Raw genomic sequence first — 14,634 nt, 5'->3', positions numbered from 1 at the left:
CTGGGTGTGAGCACAGCTAAAGGCCAGACAGGGTGTGAGCACAGCTAGAGGCCAGACACCCAGACATCAGATCATCCACTGCTTCTCCGCCAGGCCCAAAGCTTGACGTGACTGTGTCTCTATCACACCACTCAGTCACAGCTCTGCCCTCAGCCATGGGGGGGGGGGGGACTCTCAGTCAAAGAGAGAGGAGGGAGAGAAAGTGAAACATGAAGTGTTCTGTCTTTACAGAGATGTAGGGAAGATGAATTTGGCAAAGGCAGGAAGGCGAGTATCTTTCTTTAGTATCCTCAAATCTTAAAAATCGTTTTCAAAGGATCTTATATCTTCTGGGTGTTGATGGAGTTTGTGTAACTAAATTCTGCCTTTCATTATAACAGGGTTTCATATAAGCTTTGTTTCCTATAGGAAGAACCCTACGTGATGTACAGGAAATCTGATAAGCCCCTGTATGGAAATGACAGATTTGAAGGCTATTGCTTAGACCTATTGAAGGAATTGTCAAACATCCTGGGTTTCATTTATGATGTTAAACTCGTTCCTGATGGCAAATATGGAGCTCAGAATGATAAAGGAGAGTGGAATGGAATGGTCAAAGAACTTATTGATCACGTAAGCAAAACTACATCTCCTACATAACAGTGTTAGAGATCTAAGGACATGCATTATGAGAAGCGAGTTCCTGTCACGGCGCAGTGGAAACGGATTTGACTAGGAACCATGAGGTTGCGGGTTTGATCCCTGGCCTCAGTCAGTGGGTTAAGGATCCAGCATTGCCATGAGCTATGGTGGCTGAATCAGAGTCAGAAGACATACTTTATTTTATTGCGTCATAAAAAATGGTTTTAAAAGTGAGAGAAAACAACTTACAAATGTAGTTTGCCTACTTAGAAAGGCAAATAAGAATAAAAATGGAGGATAAAAATTTATGGGCTCATCCTTACTGCTAAAGAATATACTCATGTGATTCTTGTAAAGAATTATGAAGTTTGCAGGTCAGAACGAATCTCATCTTGTCAACTAATTTTATGACCAAGTTCCTCATTTCTTACTTTTCTCACATGCCTTTTTTCTTTGTCTTTTTAGGACCACACCAGTGGCATACAGAAGTCCCCAGGCTAGGGATCAAATCAGAGCTGTAGCTGCCGGCCTAATATGCAACCACAGCAACAACACCAGATCCAAGCCACATCTACAGCCCACACCGAAGCTCAGAGCAATGCCAGATCCTTAACCCACGGAGCGAGGCCAGGATCGAACCTGAGTCCTCATGGATACTAGCCAGGACCGTTATCTCTGAGCCACGATGAGAACTCCCCTCACATGCCCTTTTTACAAGACATTCTTCTGCAGGTTTTCCCCCTCCATTTAGTTAAAGAATGTGTGCGTGAGTATATACACACATATCTTATGTGTGTGTGTTTCACATCCTCTGGTTTCTGTTTGCTGGTGAATACTATTTCATAAACATGACGGTATAAATCAACTGTTTTTGTATTAGAGCCAGTCATCACCGGAGCTTCTTGTGTGAGAACCATTTGAAGTTGAGGCTAGGAGTCAGGAGAACCAGGAAAAGTCTAGACATTTTCCAGGAAGCTAGAGAGCTGAGGTGACAATTTCAAACTTGCTTCTGCAGAAGGCTGATCTGGCGGTGGCTCCTCTTACCATCACCTACGTGAGGGAGAAAGTCATCGATTTCTCCAAGCCCTTCATGACCCTGGGCATCAGCATTCTCTACCGGAAGCCCAATGGCACCAATCCAGGCGTCTTCTCCTTCCTCAACCCCTTGTCTCCTGACATATGGATGTATGTGCTCTTAGCCTGCTTAGGAGTCAGTTGTGTCCTCTTTGTGATCGCAAGGTAAGCTCCAGAGCTACTGAACTTGCAAGAGATCTAGGTCAGTGTTAGGTTGACCTGCATGCTCTCGAGGTAGGCAGAGATCAAGAACTTTAAAATATCCTTTTAGTTTTGCCTGGTGTTATAGTCTGGTAATTTTTCCCTCATAAAAGCCACTCTATAAATGAATATCTCCTAATTACTCAGAAAGGTACCTTTTCTTCTCTCTCTCTCTTTTTTTTTTTTTCCTTTGCTTTTTAGGTCCACACTTGTGGCATATGGAAGTTCTCAGGCTAGGGGTTGAATCAGAGCTACAGCTGCTGGCCTAAACCACAGCCACAGCAACACCAGATCAGATCTGAGCCACATCTTTGACCTACACCACACCTCAGGGCAATGCCGGATCCCTGACCCCCTGAGTGAGGCCAGGGATCAAACCCACATCCTCATGGATATTAGTCGGATTCATTTCTGCTGTGCCACCATGGGAACTCCCTCATAAATTTAATTTTTAAAAATAGTAGGAAGATAATTTTTATATTGATTTAATTTTACCACTATTTAAAGCAATGTAAAATGGTTTTTTACCCATTTTCCCTGAGTTACATTGCCACAAAAGCAACAGCTCAGCTAATAAATCTAAAATGTTTCAAAAGGAAGAAGAAAATACTACCCAGATACTTGACTCCTGGAATATTTGCAAAATTAAGCAAAATAGCAAAAAAAAGTCAGCTAGTAATTGTTGTAGCAAATAAGAAACACCAGATTAAGCAAGACTGTGAAATCCTCAGGAATAAGGACAAATATTTCGAAACTTTTATAAAATTTTTATGTGAATACATTAGACAGTTAACAAGAGAATTCTAGAAGTAGCTATGAAAGATTAGCTACCTATGCAGTCTGGGGGCAAGATATCTTTATCTTACCCTGATGATTCAGTTTAGGTTTTATTTTTTGAGATAACTACATTTAACCATTCTGCTCTTTACAATTGTTCAAAGGATTTTTGTACCATTCGGTAGATCATATTTTCTAAATACTTTTGATACTGAATTTGAAACACAGCTCTTTTATCTTTCTGTTGGCTTAAACATTTGATATCCCTTGACAAACCATGTAAAAAAAAATTGCTTTTTTATGTTCTCTACTCATTTTCAATCTTTTTCATCTTTCAACAAAACTCAGTGAACTTTTTCCCTAATCAATTTTTGTTTTCCCTCCAGGAATTTCTAAGAGAAATATTTCTTCATGCTAGTTCTTTGTCATTGTCCATTGTATGGTTTTGATTAATGTCAGGTAGCTTTATCCCTGGCATACTTACAAAGAAAGCCAAGAAAAATAACTTAGTCTGGAAAGGTCTTACTGATCCGCAAGGCTGACATAGTCAAAGTGGAGGAGTATATGCTCTTTGTGTGGGAGACACATACATTCAATATCAGATGGGGGTAATAAAGGTCTCTATACCTCATGAAGTGTACCATTACCAGATCCTAGATTGTCTGCCTACTTTTGTCCAGATATTAAATTACTTTTAAATAATAACCAAAGCTTTCGATATGTAGCCCAGAAAATATATATCAGCAGGATGTAGAGTGATATTATCCTTTGATACTTTAATATTTAATCAGTGGATATCACCTTGGAGAGATTTTGTCCCCCAGGGAACATTAGGGAATGTCTGGAAATAGGTTTTGATTGGTACAGATGAGGGTGGAGGATGCTACTGGCGTCTAGTAGGTAGACTCCAGGGATGCTGCGAAATGTCCTACAGTGGGCAGACCAGCCCTCCCCCACCCCACCACAAACAATTGCCCCAAAACATCAAAAGCATCAAGTTTGAAACGCCATGCTCTAAATAATTAAAGATGATATTGCTCTGAGTATCAAATTTTCCAAGATGAAGCATTCACCTTTGGAGGTCATTTCTCATTACTGTCTGCTAAGTGAAATGAAAACTGCCCTAGAATGGCCATTTAATGAATGACTACCCTAAGGTGTACCCTCTACCAATAAATAAGAAATCTTGTACTGGCTTGCTGTTCCATTCCCTTGTTCAGGGACCACACCTGCTGGGTGATTTTAGTGCTAATACAGCAATCCATGCAGCAGAGGGCAACAGAGAAGTGAGTTTCTATATTTCCCAATTTTCTACTTTCTCTAGGCAGTGATGCTGATGAGTAGAATAAGCAAAACAATGTTGATGAGCAAGTCACTATATTACTTATCACCCTGACTTGACCAAAACCAGTGAAAGAAAAGGCTGTTTCAGCAGCATCCAGAAGTCCTCACAAGCACACAGGTTGAAAGTACCCTTGACCCTAACTCAGCCTCTAAATTGCCTTATTTTATCTCCAGAATGGGTCAGGACAATGTAATCTTCATTTGTTTTCTCCTCTTTATTTTGATTGTTCCTCCACAAGCTGCTGGTGACCCAGAGCCCTACATTTTCTAACTTCATTCTGCTTCAATTAAGAAAGCAGCTTCCTTCCCCCCAGTCAATACTATCCACTCAATGTGCCTACTTAACCAACAGTACCATTTATAAACCAGCTCTTCTTTATGTAGTTTATTCTCCTTGTCACTCCCTTCTCACTGTCTTCCCTTTCACTCTGGGTCTTGCGGAAGTGGAGATGTCATGCATCAAATGCAAACTTGCAAACAAGTTTCCTACAGTGGTAAAACATAGAAAATTTAAAAATATAGAAAGTAATTTCCTGCAGTGTGCAGGTACACTGTCATGGAGCTCCTACTCTCAACTACACTCATCTTCTCCACACCTTTGAACCCACTCCTGCTTCTACTTCCAAAAGCCACTAAATGTATCTTGGAGGTGATTCCCAAAGACAAAATTCTGGGTGAGTAAGTGTGCCAATTTGCATTTACTTCCCAGCCTCTTAGCTTGAGACCTTGAACTTGGTCTCTTGCATCAGTAAGCTAAGATGTGAAAATGACTTTCTGTTACCACCTTAGTGGTTTGCACTCAAAGTTAGTGAAGTAAAAATGAAAAATAGTTAACCTCCTAATCATCTTTAGCTCTAGAGAGGCTTTTGATTTTGCATTTTGAAGAATAGCCCTTCTTGTCCTTTTAAAGGGGAAAAGTAAAGCCCATCACTGCATCTAGGCTAATGCTCTCAGAGGTTTGCAAATCATTTGCTGAACTGAATTGAAATTATAACGTTAGATAAACTAAGGAAAACCACACAAAAATTTTAGTTACTATGACTTGTTACAAATGTGCATGCTGGCATCTTTGTTTTGTGGTTGACATTTTTTCTAATTATTTTGTGCATTTAAATAAACCAAGGAATTACACCCACCATGAATACACAATTTAAATTAAGCCAAATATCCAGATATAATATCTGCTTACATCTTATACTGTATACTCCTCTTCTTAAAAATGAACAGTTTTTAAGCTGGCGTCTGTCAAGGAAAAATCAAAAATACCTTTGACTGGAACTCTAAGGTTGTCATAAAAACACAACTGTTATATTACAAGATCGAATAGTACTTTCTGCATTGAAAAATGAATAGAGATCTCCCTCTTCTTGATACAGCCCAACATTCATTCTTAGCCATAAAAAAGGTCCCTTAATTAGAGAGCTTCAGTGTAACCATTATTTTATATCTTCCATTCAAGTAATAGTCTGGCACATATAAACAAAACTGAAATAAGCCTCTGTATTTCAACATAATGCTAATCTTCCATATGTAAGTTTTGACATAGATTCTAAGCACATTCATCCCTTTCTCTGTCATTTTACTAAAAATCAGCATCTGTTGAGGATAGTAGCTTCAGAATATCATTGGTGCCGGTCTAGTAATCTTCCCCTAGACTTTTGGATGCTGACGTTGCTGTCACACTGGTTATCTTAAAGCAAGTGTTAGGAATTTCAAGCTGAAATATCTCTATCCAGACCACAGGTAGATTTGTTGCTTTATGAAAAGTCAGGGTCTTCCAGCACAGCATCAAATCACTATTTAATATTCCTTAGTCTACATGCTCCCCTAGTCACTCAGGATCCCGGAGAGAAAGAACCTAGAATATCTCTGCAGAGCAGGCAGAATCACATTGCTGTTTAGACAGTTTTTCTTTTTTGCCATGGAAAATTAGATTAATTGTTCACTTATAACTGCAAAATATGAATTAATGAAACAAGACCAGGTTAGAAGGAGCATTGCAAAAAGCAAAGTGGTGAGCTCATGCATCAGAGCATATACAGGGAAGAAATGCCAGAATATCAGGGGGTTGGTAGTTGCCAGGTTTTAAGGTCTGTTTAGGAAAACTCCTTCTTTTGAATGCGCAATCCTCATAATGTATTGCAATTTATATTTTTAAATTATTGTACAAGCAGCAATGATATTGTTTAAGTAATGGCATCTTTACTCTGCATACTGCTTCAATTAGTAGGTTCATTAACATTGGTATTCGGTTCTTCAGCTCGGCAAACTACTATGGTTATAAGAGTGTATAAATTAAAAACTTAATTATAGTTTTGAAACAGTAATTAAAATGTATCGGCATAGCATTGTCAATTAAAGCTATATTCATAAGCTTCACAGGAGCCTACACTGTGTGCCCTACAGCTGTGGAGAAGGCGCAGTAATGAGTCAGATACCATTATTGTGGGATAAACTATGAGGCTATTATCCCAGTCTCCCTAAGACTTGATGAGGAGACACTGAATACTGTTCAGAAGATGTCTGGGGGTTTAGAGAATGGTTTTTCATTAAGAGGAACTGTCTGCCCCCTTCCTTGTATGTGATTCACAATATGCCCTGCTTTCCGCTATAGATAATGTATTCACCTGAACACCAGCTCTCCCCTATGTGTCAGCAACCTGCTATTGTTTACTGCCGAAACCTTATGGCTGGAGAGCATTCCGTATGTTCTTATCAGCTTTATGGTGTTTTAACGTTTCTGTAACATGACTGCTTGCATTAAAAGGACCCAATGGCAAATGGCAAAGCTCCCAGTGCTAAGAACGACTGCATTTTAAATCATTTCCAGATCACTTTGCAGAGCATCTGCTAATGTCTTTTTGGAAAAATAAGTGCCCCTTGGAAAGATAGCCCTAAAAACTAATCACAGGACAGGGAGCTCTTTGGGCTATGGAGGTCAGACAGATGTTCAGAAATAAAGAGCCAAAAATTTATTCGGTTCCCCCCATTTTTATCTTAACACACCTCAGAAATACCTGGATTCCTCTTCTTTACAAATAAGGAAACTGAGGCCAGAGAGCTCAAGTTACTTATTTAAGGCTTATTTTCTAACCACCTAAAGTTGGTTAGAAACTTTAGAAATAATTAAAAATGAATCTATAGAAAACGGTGAACCTAAAATTCTCCATTAAGACATGCTATGCATTTAATACTACTGAACTCCTATGACTGGGCCAGGATCCTTCTAAGTTTGAACTTTATTCAAACTTCATTTAAGGATCGTGATTTTTATCTCCATATACTATCATGAAAACATCTAATAACAACCCAATCCAGACCTTCTTCCTGTTCATTGCTTCAAATTTGCATCTCCTTTGATGCATTATGAAATCAATAGACCACATAGACTTCTTCAAGCTTCTGTCCATAGGCGCCCCTTGTAAGGCCAATCACCCCTCTCTTTCGTGTCTCCCGCAATACCTAAGAACACAGGTCTTTGACATTGCTGTTGATTTGTCACAGTGTGTATGTCATTGTCATTGCTACTCTGTGGGGTAAATACTTGGGATGAGTCAACCTCTCTTTGCAGTCCATCTAGTGGTTCAGTAAAATGGAAATGAATGAAAACTCAGAAGAATGCAGGAGACATAGATCTGAGGAGTAGAACTCCAGACGACCAATGGGCTCTGCCTAGAAATCAGAAGTCTGGTAAATGTAATGACTAAAGGCTCCCTTGCACTTTACCCACAAAGGCTGTAAGTTTATGAATACAGCCTACTGTCTGGTTTGAAGCATTTGTCATTAGTTGCTAGTTGTTCCACTTTGTTCAGTGGGTTTTTGAGGGTATCGCATGTATTGATCTGATGTTTACAGACTGTTTCTGTTAACTACTGCAGGTTTACACCTTACGAGTGGTATAACCCCCACCCATGCAACCCTGACTCAGACGTGGTGGAAAACAATTTTACTTTACTAAATAGTTTCTGGTTTGGAGTTGGAGCTCTCATGCAACAAGGTACCTCGGTTGCCCATCTTTGTCACACGCATCCCACAATATGCTGACAGGCTTTCATGCTGGTAAACTCCACCAAGAAGCTAGAGGGTAGGCTGAACACTATCTCAGGCATTTAAAACATAGAACCTGTCTTCCTAGACAGTTCTAAAAATAAAAAAGACAAAAATATGACAGAAATGGAACTCCTTTGCCACAGATCTAAACTAAGGCTGCCATCAAGTAGCAGATACAAATTTTCCTAAATGGAAGAAAGGAGAAAGTACTTTAGAAATTGTTTACAAATTTACATTGATAGAGATATTAGTCTTTTCCTTTTTAGTTGTAACTTTACAAGTTAAAAATTTGAAAGGAGTAAAATTTGAATCCTTTGAAAATCAGGTTGATTTACCTTCTTCCAATAGCTGACAGTACCTAAAATTGTCACCTAATTACCTCTCTGGCAAACCCTACTGGGATTCATTTTAGCTTCCCAGTAACTTTTTACAATTTCCCTCAATTGGTAACCATAGCAACAGTAAACCAGAGTAGTTTGGGGAAATAAAATTCAAACTGTAGAAATGTAACATATTTTAGACATTTTCTGTGATTGGGAGGATTTGGGTTTTGAGAGGGAAGGGGGAGTGAGTTGTTTTAACCTTTGGAAGAAACCCAACTCTTTTGTGGATTTTCCTCAGCTTTGATTCCAGGCGTATGATCTAGAAAATACTTCTCAAGATTAAATGCATTAATTTAAGAAAATCATAAGCTGCAGATGCGATTGTATTTGGACTGTCAGCTCATTTGACAACAAGCTGCAAAAATAAATTGGCAAAGGAAATTTCAACTGGGATATATATTAGAGATATTTGTTACCTAGACGTGAACCTGTCTACTCATGAGGGAGTTGTTATCACACTATTCGAAATGTTTATGTGTCTAAAAATTCCAGGGAGAAAGAGCAAGGGTCTCTAGTGTAGAAATACCAAATAATTGAGGAAAGTGAATAAATCCTCTCATCGTGCAAGTAAGTATAGTTTATTCAGGCTCTGCCAGATAGGTGTAGCCACAGCACCTGATTTACTAGAAATCACTTGCCTGAGTTTAGAGCATAGCACAGAACTCTCAGTCCTGCAGGAAAACCCATTAGACCCTATATCCTGCTTTACCCACACGTTTAGTTTGTAAAGCACTTATTTGTGAGCAATTACTTTCAAAGAGTGAAAGAGACTCCCCTTCTCCCCATAGCTTACCTTCCTGTACCATTAGAATGGACAAATATGTTGGAGTTCCTGTTGGGCCTCAGCAGTAACGAACTCAACTGGTATCTATTAGTATAGGAGTTCCATCCCTGGCCTCCCTCAGTGGGTTAAAGATCCAACATTGCTGTGAGCTGTGGTGTAGGTTGCAGACGCAGCTTGGATCTGGCATTTCTGTGGCTGTGGCATAGGCCGGGCAGCTGCAGCTCTGATTCAACCTCTAGCCTGGGAACCTCCATAAGCCACAAGTGCGACCCTAAAAAAAAGAAAAAAAAGAAAAATATAGACGTGGGTTTTCATAGATCATGCAGCAAGAATTTGCGAGTATATATGACAATGGCCAGTGACTGCCTTTTTTCACTTGAGTGTATCTACCCCTCCCCCAATTCTCTTTTATATTCTCCCTGTTTGGAGTTCACCATCATCCACAACAAACTGTGGGATGCAGTGTCTGCTCGTTACCACTACCTTGGGTACATGACAGTCAGCCCCAACCAGACTCTGCTTGTTTTTCAAGAAATATTTGTCAGGTGAAACAAATATGGCAATGTACAAATTTGTGGTACTGGTGACTGTTAGTGCATCTGTCCTTAGCAGGTGGCGTTTGACCAGGTAGCTGACTTCTGTATTGATTACTGTGCTCTGGTTAGCAGAAGCTTGTCACTACTCAGTTGGAAACCAGTTTGTTTAATTTCTTTTTCTTTAACGTGATGATCAGGCTTTCTCTTTTCTACAGAGCGTGAGCAAAGTCTGGATCAGGATTGGCTGTCATGTCTGCCGTAAAAGGCACTAAAGAGACTTCAGCAAGTATTGTCTCTCATCCCAAATATTTTCTAATGATTCTTTACTTTTATTACTTTCGTAACTTCATCCTCTAGAGTTCTGAATTTAGGCAAATTGTCACTACATGAGTGAAGTCATTTCTCAGTATATCAATTAACATTGAGAGTCATGAAAATCACAAAATTGCATGAAACTTTTTAAAAAGATGAAATGTTGAGAAATCTAATTCATACCATCTACCAAGGGCCTAAACGTAATCTGAGTAGGTCTCTACTAATTATTTTCTAATTTTCAAGACAATTTCATCCAAAATATAAATATATGTTTTAAATTACGACAGATGTGAATATATTATTACATGTCAACAGTTGGTTGTCCATCTGTCTGTCCAGTTTTACTGCCCTAGAATGCATAATTTTACAAATCATAAATTAAAACCTTATCTCTTCACAAATGCAACCAAATAAAATAAGGATAAATTTACAGCAGAAAATCTATACCTATAAGCTAATAAAATATGTCTACTAACCATATTATTTATTTCCCACAGCTATTCTATGAAATAAATGATATTTTAATGATAGCCAACTAAAGAGCTAAAATAATATCACGTTGCCACAAGGCTGCTAGATCAATTAAGTACAAAGATATGAAACAAACTTGGGCATTAAACACACACACACACCCATGGGCGTATAAATCCCATTAAATCTCAAGATTAAAACAACAGCAACAAACTATTCTACTAAATCCTTGGAGGCAATTTAATGAAAACTATTATAAACCTGTAAATTTGTACACACCCAAATTCAAACAAACACACAGAAGAAGGAAATAAAAACCACAATGAAGCCATTAACCTCATTAAAAGAGAATAAAGCGCAAGATGCCTAATTGCTTTAGGAGAATAGATCTAATTCAAAGCTAAGAAACTCTACCAACTTTTATCTGCTTATCACGACGAGCCTTGAGCTGGCTTTGATTTCAAGAGCAATATTTGTAACTGTTTATAGATTAAACTTGGGCATCAGCTCATTTATTTGTAGATTGGTAATTTCCCTTTCTATCTTAAGCCATTAAGTACAAACTTCAAACACCCAAACGGGATAGTGAAAGACTCCTTTAAACTAGATAACTCACCTGCTGAACTTCATACTTCAGATTTTTTAACTCAGGGTGTTTTCCGTTCACTTTTGAACTGGTCTCAATAAAATCTGTCATTGCTCCAAGTTCATGGAGGAAATGCTAAGGACAGAACTGGTGGTGAATTTCAGGCAAGCATGTTAATCAAAATCCATCCATGAATTGATACAATTGGGGTGAGCTCTACCCTTCTGCCCCTTTTGATTCTGATGCTGGATTTATAGATTCTGATAGCTTAGGTTGATCAAAAGTTTTGAGCTGGAGAATTTTCACAGATGTTTGTCCTTTGTGTAAATAAACTCTTCCCACATACCCTTTCTTTAAGAGAGAAAGTTTTTTTGGTAAACACATTAAATGCTTCTCTATTATCTTTTACACAAAGAATCAGGAATCATCTGAGAATATCTAAAAATATATATATACACCTATATATGTATATATACACCCTTCCTGATATATTTGATATATTTTCGATATTATCATAAAGGGCCCATTTTCACCTGAGAAACTCACAGTCTTTGAAGTTAATTTTAAAATAGCATTTTGGGGACAAAATTGTGCCTTTTCAGTGAATATATTATTTTCAGTTAAATAAGAATCTACATTAGAAAAAAAAATTATTTGGACTTCAAACTAACATAAAACAGTAAAAAATGATTCATCTACTGTCAAGTATGGCAGCATCCAATTTTATTTGATTTGTAAAACTCCACTGTTTTACTAAAGCATATATGATAAATGACATATGTAAATCTTTCAAAAGCCTCTCATACTTTCTTTAATATTAAATAATGATAAGTTAGCATGTCAAAGCTTTCACTGTTGTACAACCTAAAACATGTTACTTCATACAATAAGATGCATATTAGATAATAATAAAAGGCCAGAGTCTGAGGATTGACTTTTCAGCAAAAACAATCCAACAAATTCAAGTCTAAGAAACTAAACTATCTATAAATTTTAGACATAGAAATATCTCAGGGTTAAAACCATTTAATATCATTGAATGTCAATAAATTACATTTTAAATAGTGGCAATGATTAATGATAAAAAAATCATTTGATTTTGCTTCATTTTCTTTAAAAATGTATCTATTCACCTACACACAAGAGAGTAAGTCCTTGATAGATTTATTGTTTTGTGTCACAAAAATGCATTCTCTCTCTAGACTAGTGTTGAATCATGAGTCTTCCACTTCTCTTAACTCTGTTTAACACTCTTACTCTGATGATACCATCACAGGATCAGAGTTGATGCCCAAAGCTCTCTCAACCAGAATAGTTGGAGGGATATGGTGGTTTTTCACCCTAATCATCATTTCATCCTACACTGCCAATCTGGCTGCCTTCTTGACAGTAGAGCGAATGGAATCCCCCATTGATTCAGCAGATGATCTGGCAAAGCAAACCAAGATAGAATATGGGGCAGTCAGAGATGGATCAACAATGACCTTCTTCAAGGTAAGGAACTGGCAATATATTCTCAGTGGTTCTTTCATATGCAGAGGAGGAGGGTGGGGAATAAGAATCTGTCCAAAAAAAAAAAAAAAGCCTTAAGCACTTGTAAAATAAAATGTCTAATGACATAATCTGATGACAAGGACATCAGCTGCTCTCTTGTCAACTTAAAGCAATGTTTTCTCTTCCCAAGGTGTCATTCCTTCTATCCCCAATTTAGTACACTCAGATCCGCAGATCAGTGTCTTCAATATCTTCTCTTGCCCTTTAACACCCGTTAGTCAATTGTGTATGAAACCCACCAAATCTGAAAGTTTGGCGATCAGAATACTTGAATGTCACTGCTTTGTTCTTTCTGTTCTCTACTGGGTGAGACAGAAGCAGAGGATACGTAAATGTGTTGACACTGGAATTTACTTGAAGAATGAAAACCCAAAAAATCTCAGGGGACTCCAGTCTAATATTGCATCTGCACCAATAGGGCCAGTGCTCCCAGCGCAGCCTGAAGCCTTCAATAGCCTGGAGTGCCTCTGAGGCACCAGAGGAGAGTAAAGTTAGAATCCATGTAGTTTTAGCATCAAGTGAATTTTGTTATTCAAGTCTTTTTAGTTATTTGCCCAGAAAAACAAAACTGATTTCTGCCTTGGTTATGAAATAAGCTGTAGTACTTTTATTATCAAGTCTCAGATACTATATTTCCCCCAGGGGGAAAATGGATTTTAGTAAATCCAGGGAGATTTAGAAATGACAAAGCTCAACCCTTCACACTACTCATGAGGAGAACAAAACCCTCGGAAGCCAAAGTATCTGTTCAAAATCACACACTTGGTCTATGACAGAGACAGGCTAGAACCTTCTTATAACTGGTAATTGCACATTTAAGAAAAAAGAAGAAAGAAAGAAACCAGCAATTGTAAGCAAAATAAACTCTTGAGATACCTTTGTCAAAGTTTCACATTCAGATTATTGAAAATGAACTTGTCACCTCAGGATTGGGTGGACGACTTTGACTTGTGAAGAATATTAATTTAGAGATAAAGAACTAAGGGTAAAAAAAGCAAACTCTTCTTTGTATAACAGCAGCAGTTCACCAAAATTGGACTTACTTATGCAGTAAATGTGTTTTGACAATGAACAATAATAATAAATAAACGAAAACATTTTAAGAGTAAACTCTACCCAGAGGTTTATCAAAAAGTAGAGTAATGCAAAAAATTAGAATTTTTCTTTTCCTCTACATTAAAAATATGATTTTTAATTTTTTTATTTAAGAAATATGTCATTGATTTAATGAAGGTGTGTGGTGATTGTTTCTTCTTTGTACAAGTGTTGTTTTAAGGACAAACGATATTAAATATATGGCTCTCCAACTTTCTGAAAACTTGAATTTTCCTATAATCAATAGTGTGAAGAAACACGAGTTACCCTGCCAGCTAGCAATTTATCACAATACTTGTCAGAAACCAGGAAAGTGACCTGAAAGGCACATTGGACATAGGGACACTGCCAAAGTAGAATTAGGTATGTCTGCAAAAATATCTGAAAAGATTTACCTCTTTCACCAATGTCAGAAACTTTTTAAGTAAAAGTGGGAAAAAAGTGGGAAAGTGGGAAAATAGAGACAGAAGTTTCTACTGCCTTCTAGAAAGATGCACATGGAGTTCCATGGTCGTGCAGTGGTAACAAACCTGACTAGTATCCACAAGGATGTGGGTTTGATCCCTGGCCTCATTCAGTGGGTTAAGGATCTTGTGTTGCCACGAGCTGCAGTATAAGTCGCATATGCAGCTCAGATCTGGTGTTGCTGTGGCTGTGGTGTAGGCTGGAGGCTACAGCTCTGATATGACCCCTAGCCTGGAAACTTCCAAGGGCCCCATGTATGGCCCTAAAAAAGACAGGAAAGAAAGGAGGGAAGGAAGGAAGGAAGGAAGGAAGGAAGGAAGGAAGGAAGGAAGGAAGGAAGGAAGGAAGGAAGAAAAGAAAAGAAAAGATGCACGTAAG

At 38.0% G+C, this 14,634-nt stretch overlaps 1 protein-coding gene across 10 annotated transcripts in view; it reads left to right on the top strand.

Moving 5' to 3' along the window:
* Positions 1-14,634, top strand: part of GRIK1 (glutamate ionotropic receptor kainate type subunit 1) — a 409,934-nt gene that overhangs the window by 350,905 nt on the left and 44,395 nt on the right. For all 10 annotated transcript variants that reach the window (XM_003483349.5, XM_005657138.4, XM_021070894.2 and 7 more), the window contains 4 exons: positions 409-612; positions 1,637-1,860; positions 7,896-8,014; positions 12,419-12,636. In XM_003483349.5, coding sequence (XP_003483397.1) covers positions 409-612; positions 1,637-1,860; positions 7,896-8,014; positions 12,419-12,636 — 765 coding nt within the window. The remainder of the gene's footprint in view (positions 1-408; positions 613-1,636; positions 1,861-7,895; positions 8,015-12,418; positions 12,637-14,634) is intronic.

The sequence above is a fragment of the Sus scrofa genome, chromosome 13, assembly GCF_054392235.1.
Source record: "Sus scrofa isolate SSC_HxYL_T2T_F1_AM1 chromosome 13, Sscrofa_HxYL_maternal_Yorkshire_Landrace_v2.0, whole genome shotgun sequence".
NCBI lineage: Eukaryota > Metazoa > Chordata > Mammalia > Artiodactyla > Suidae > Sus > Sus scrofa.
Note: the sequence above shows the minus strand (reverse complement) of the source record. Positions and strands in the feature narration are given on the sequence as shown.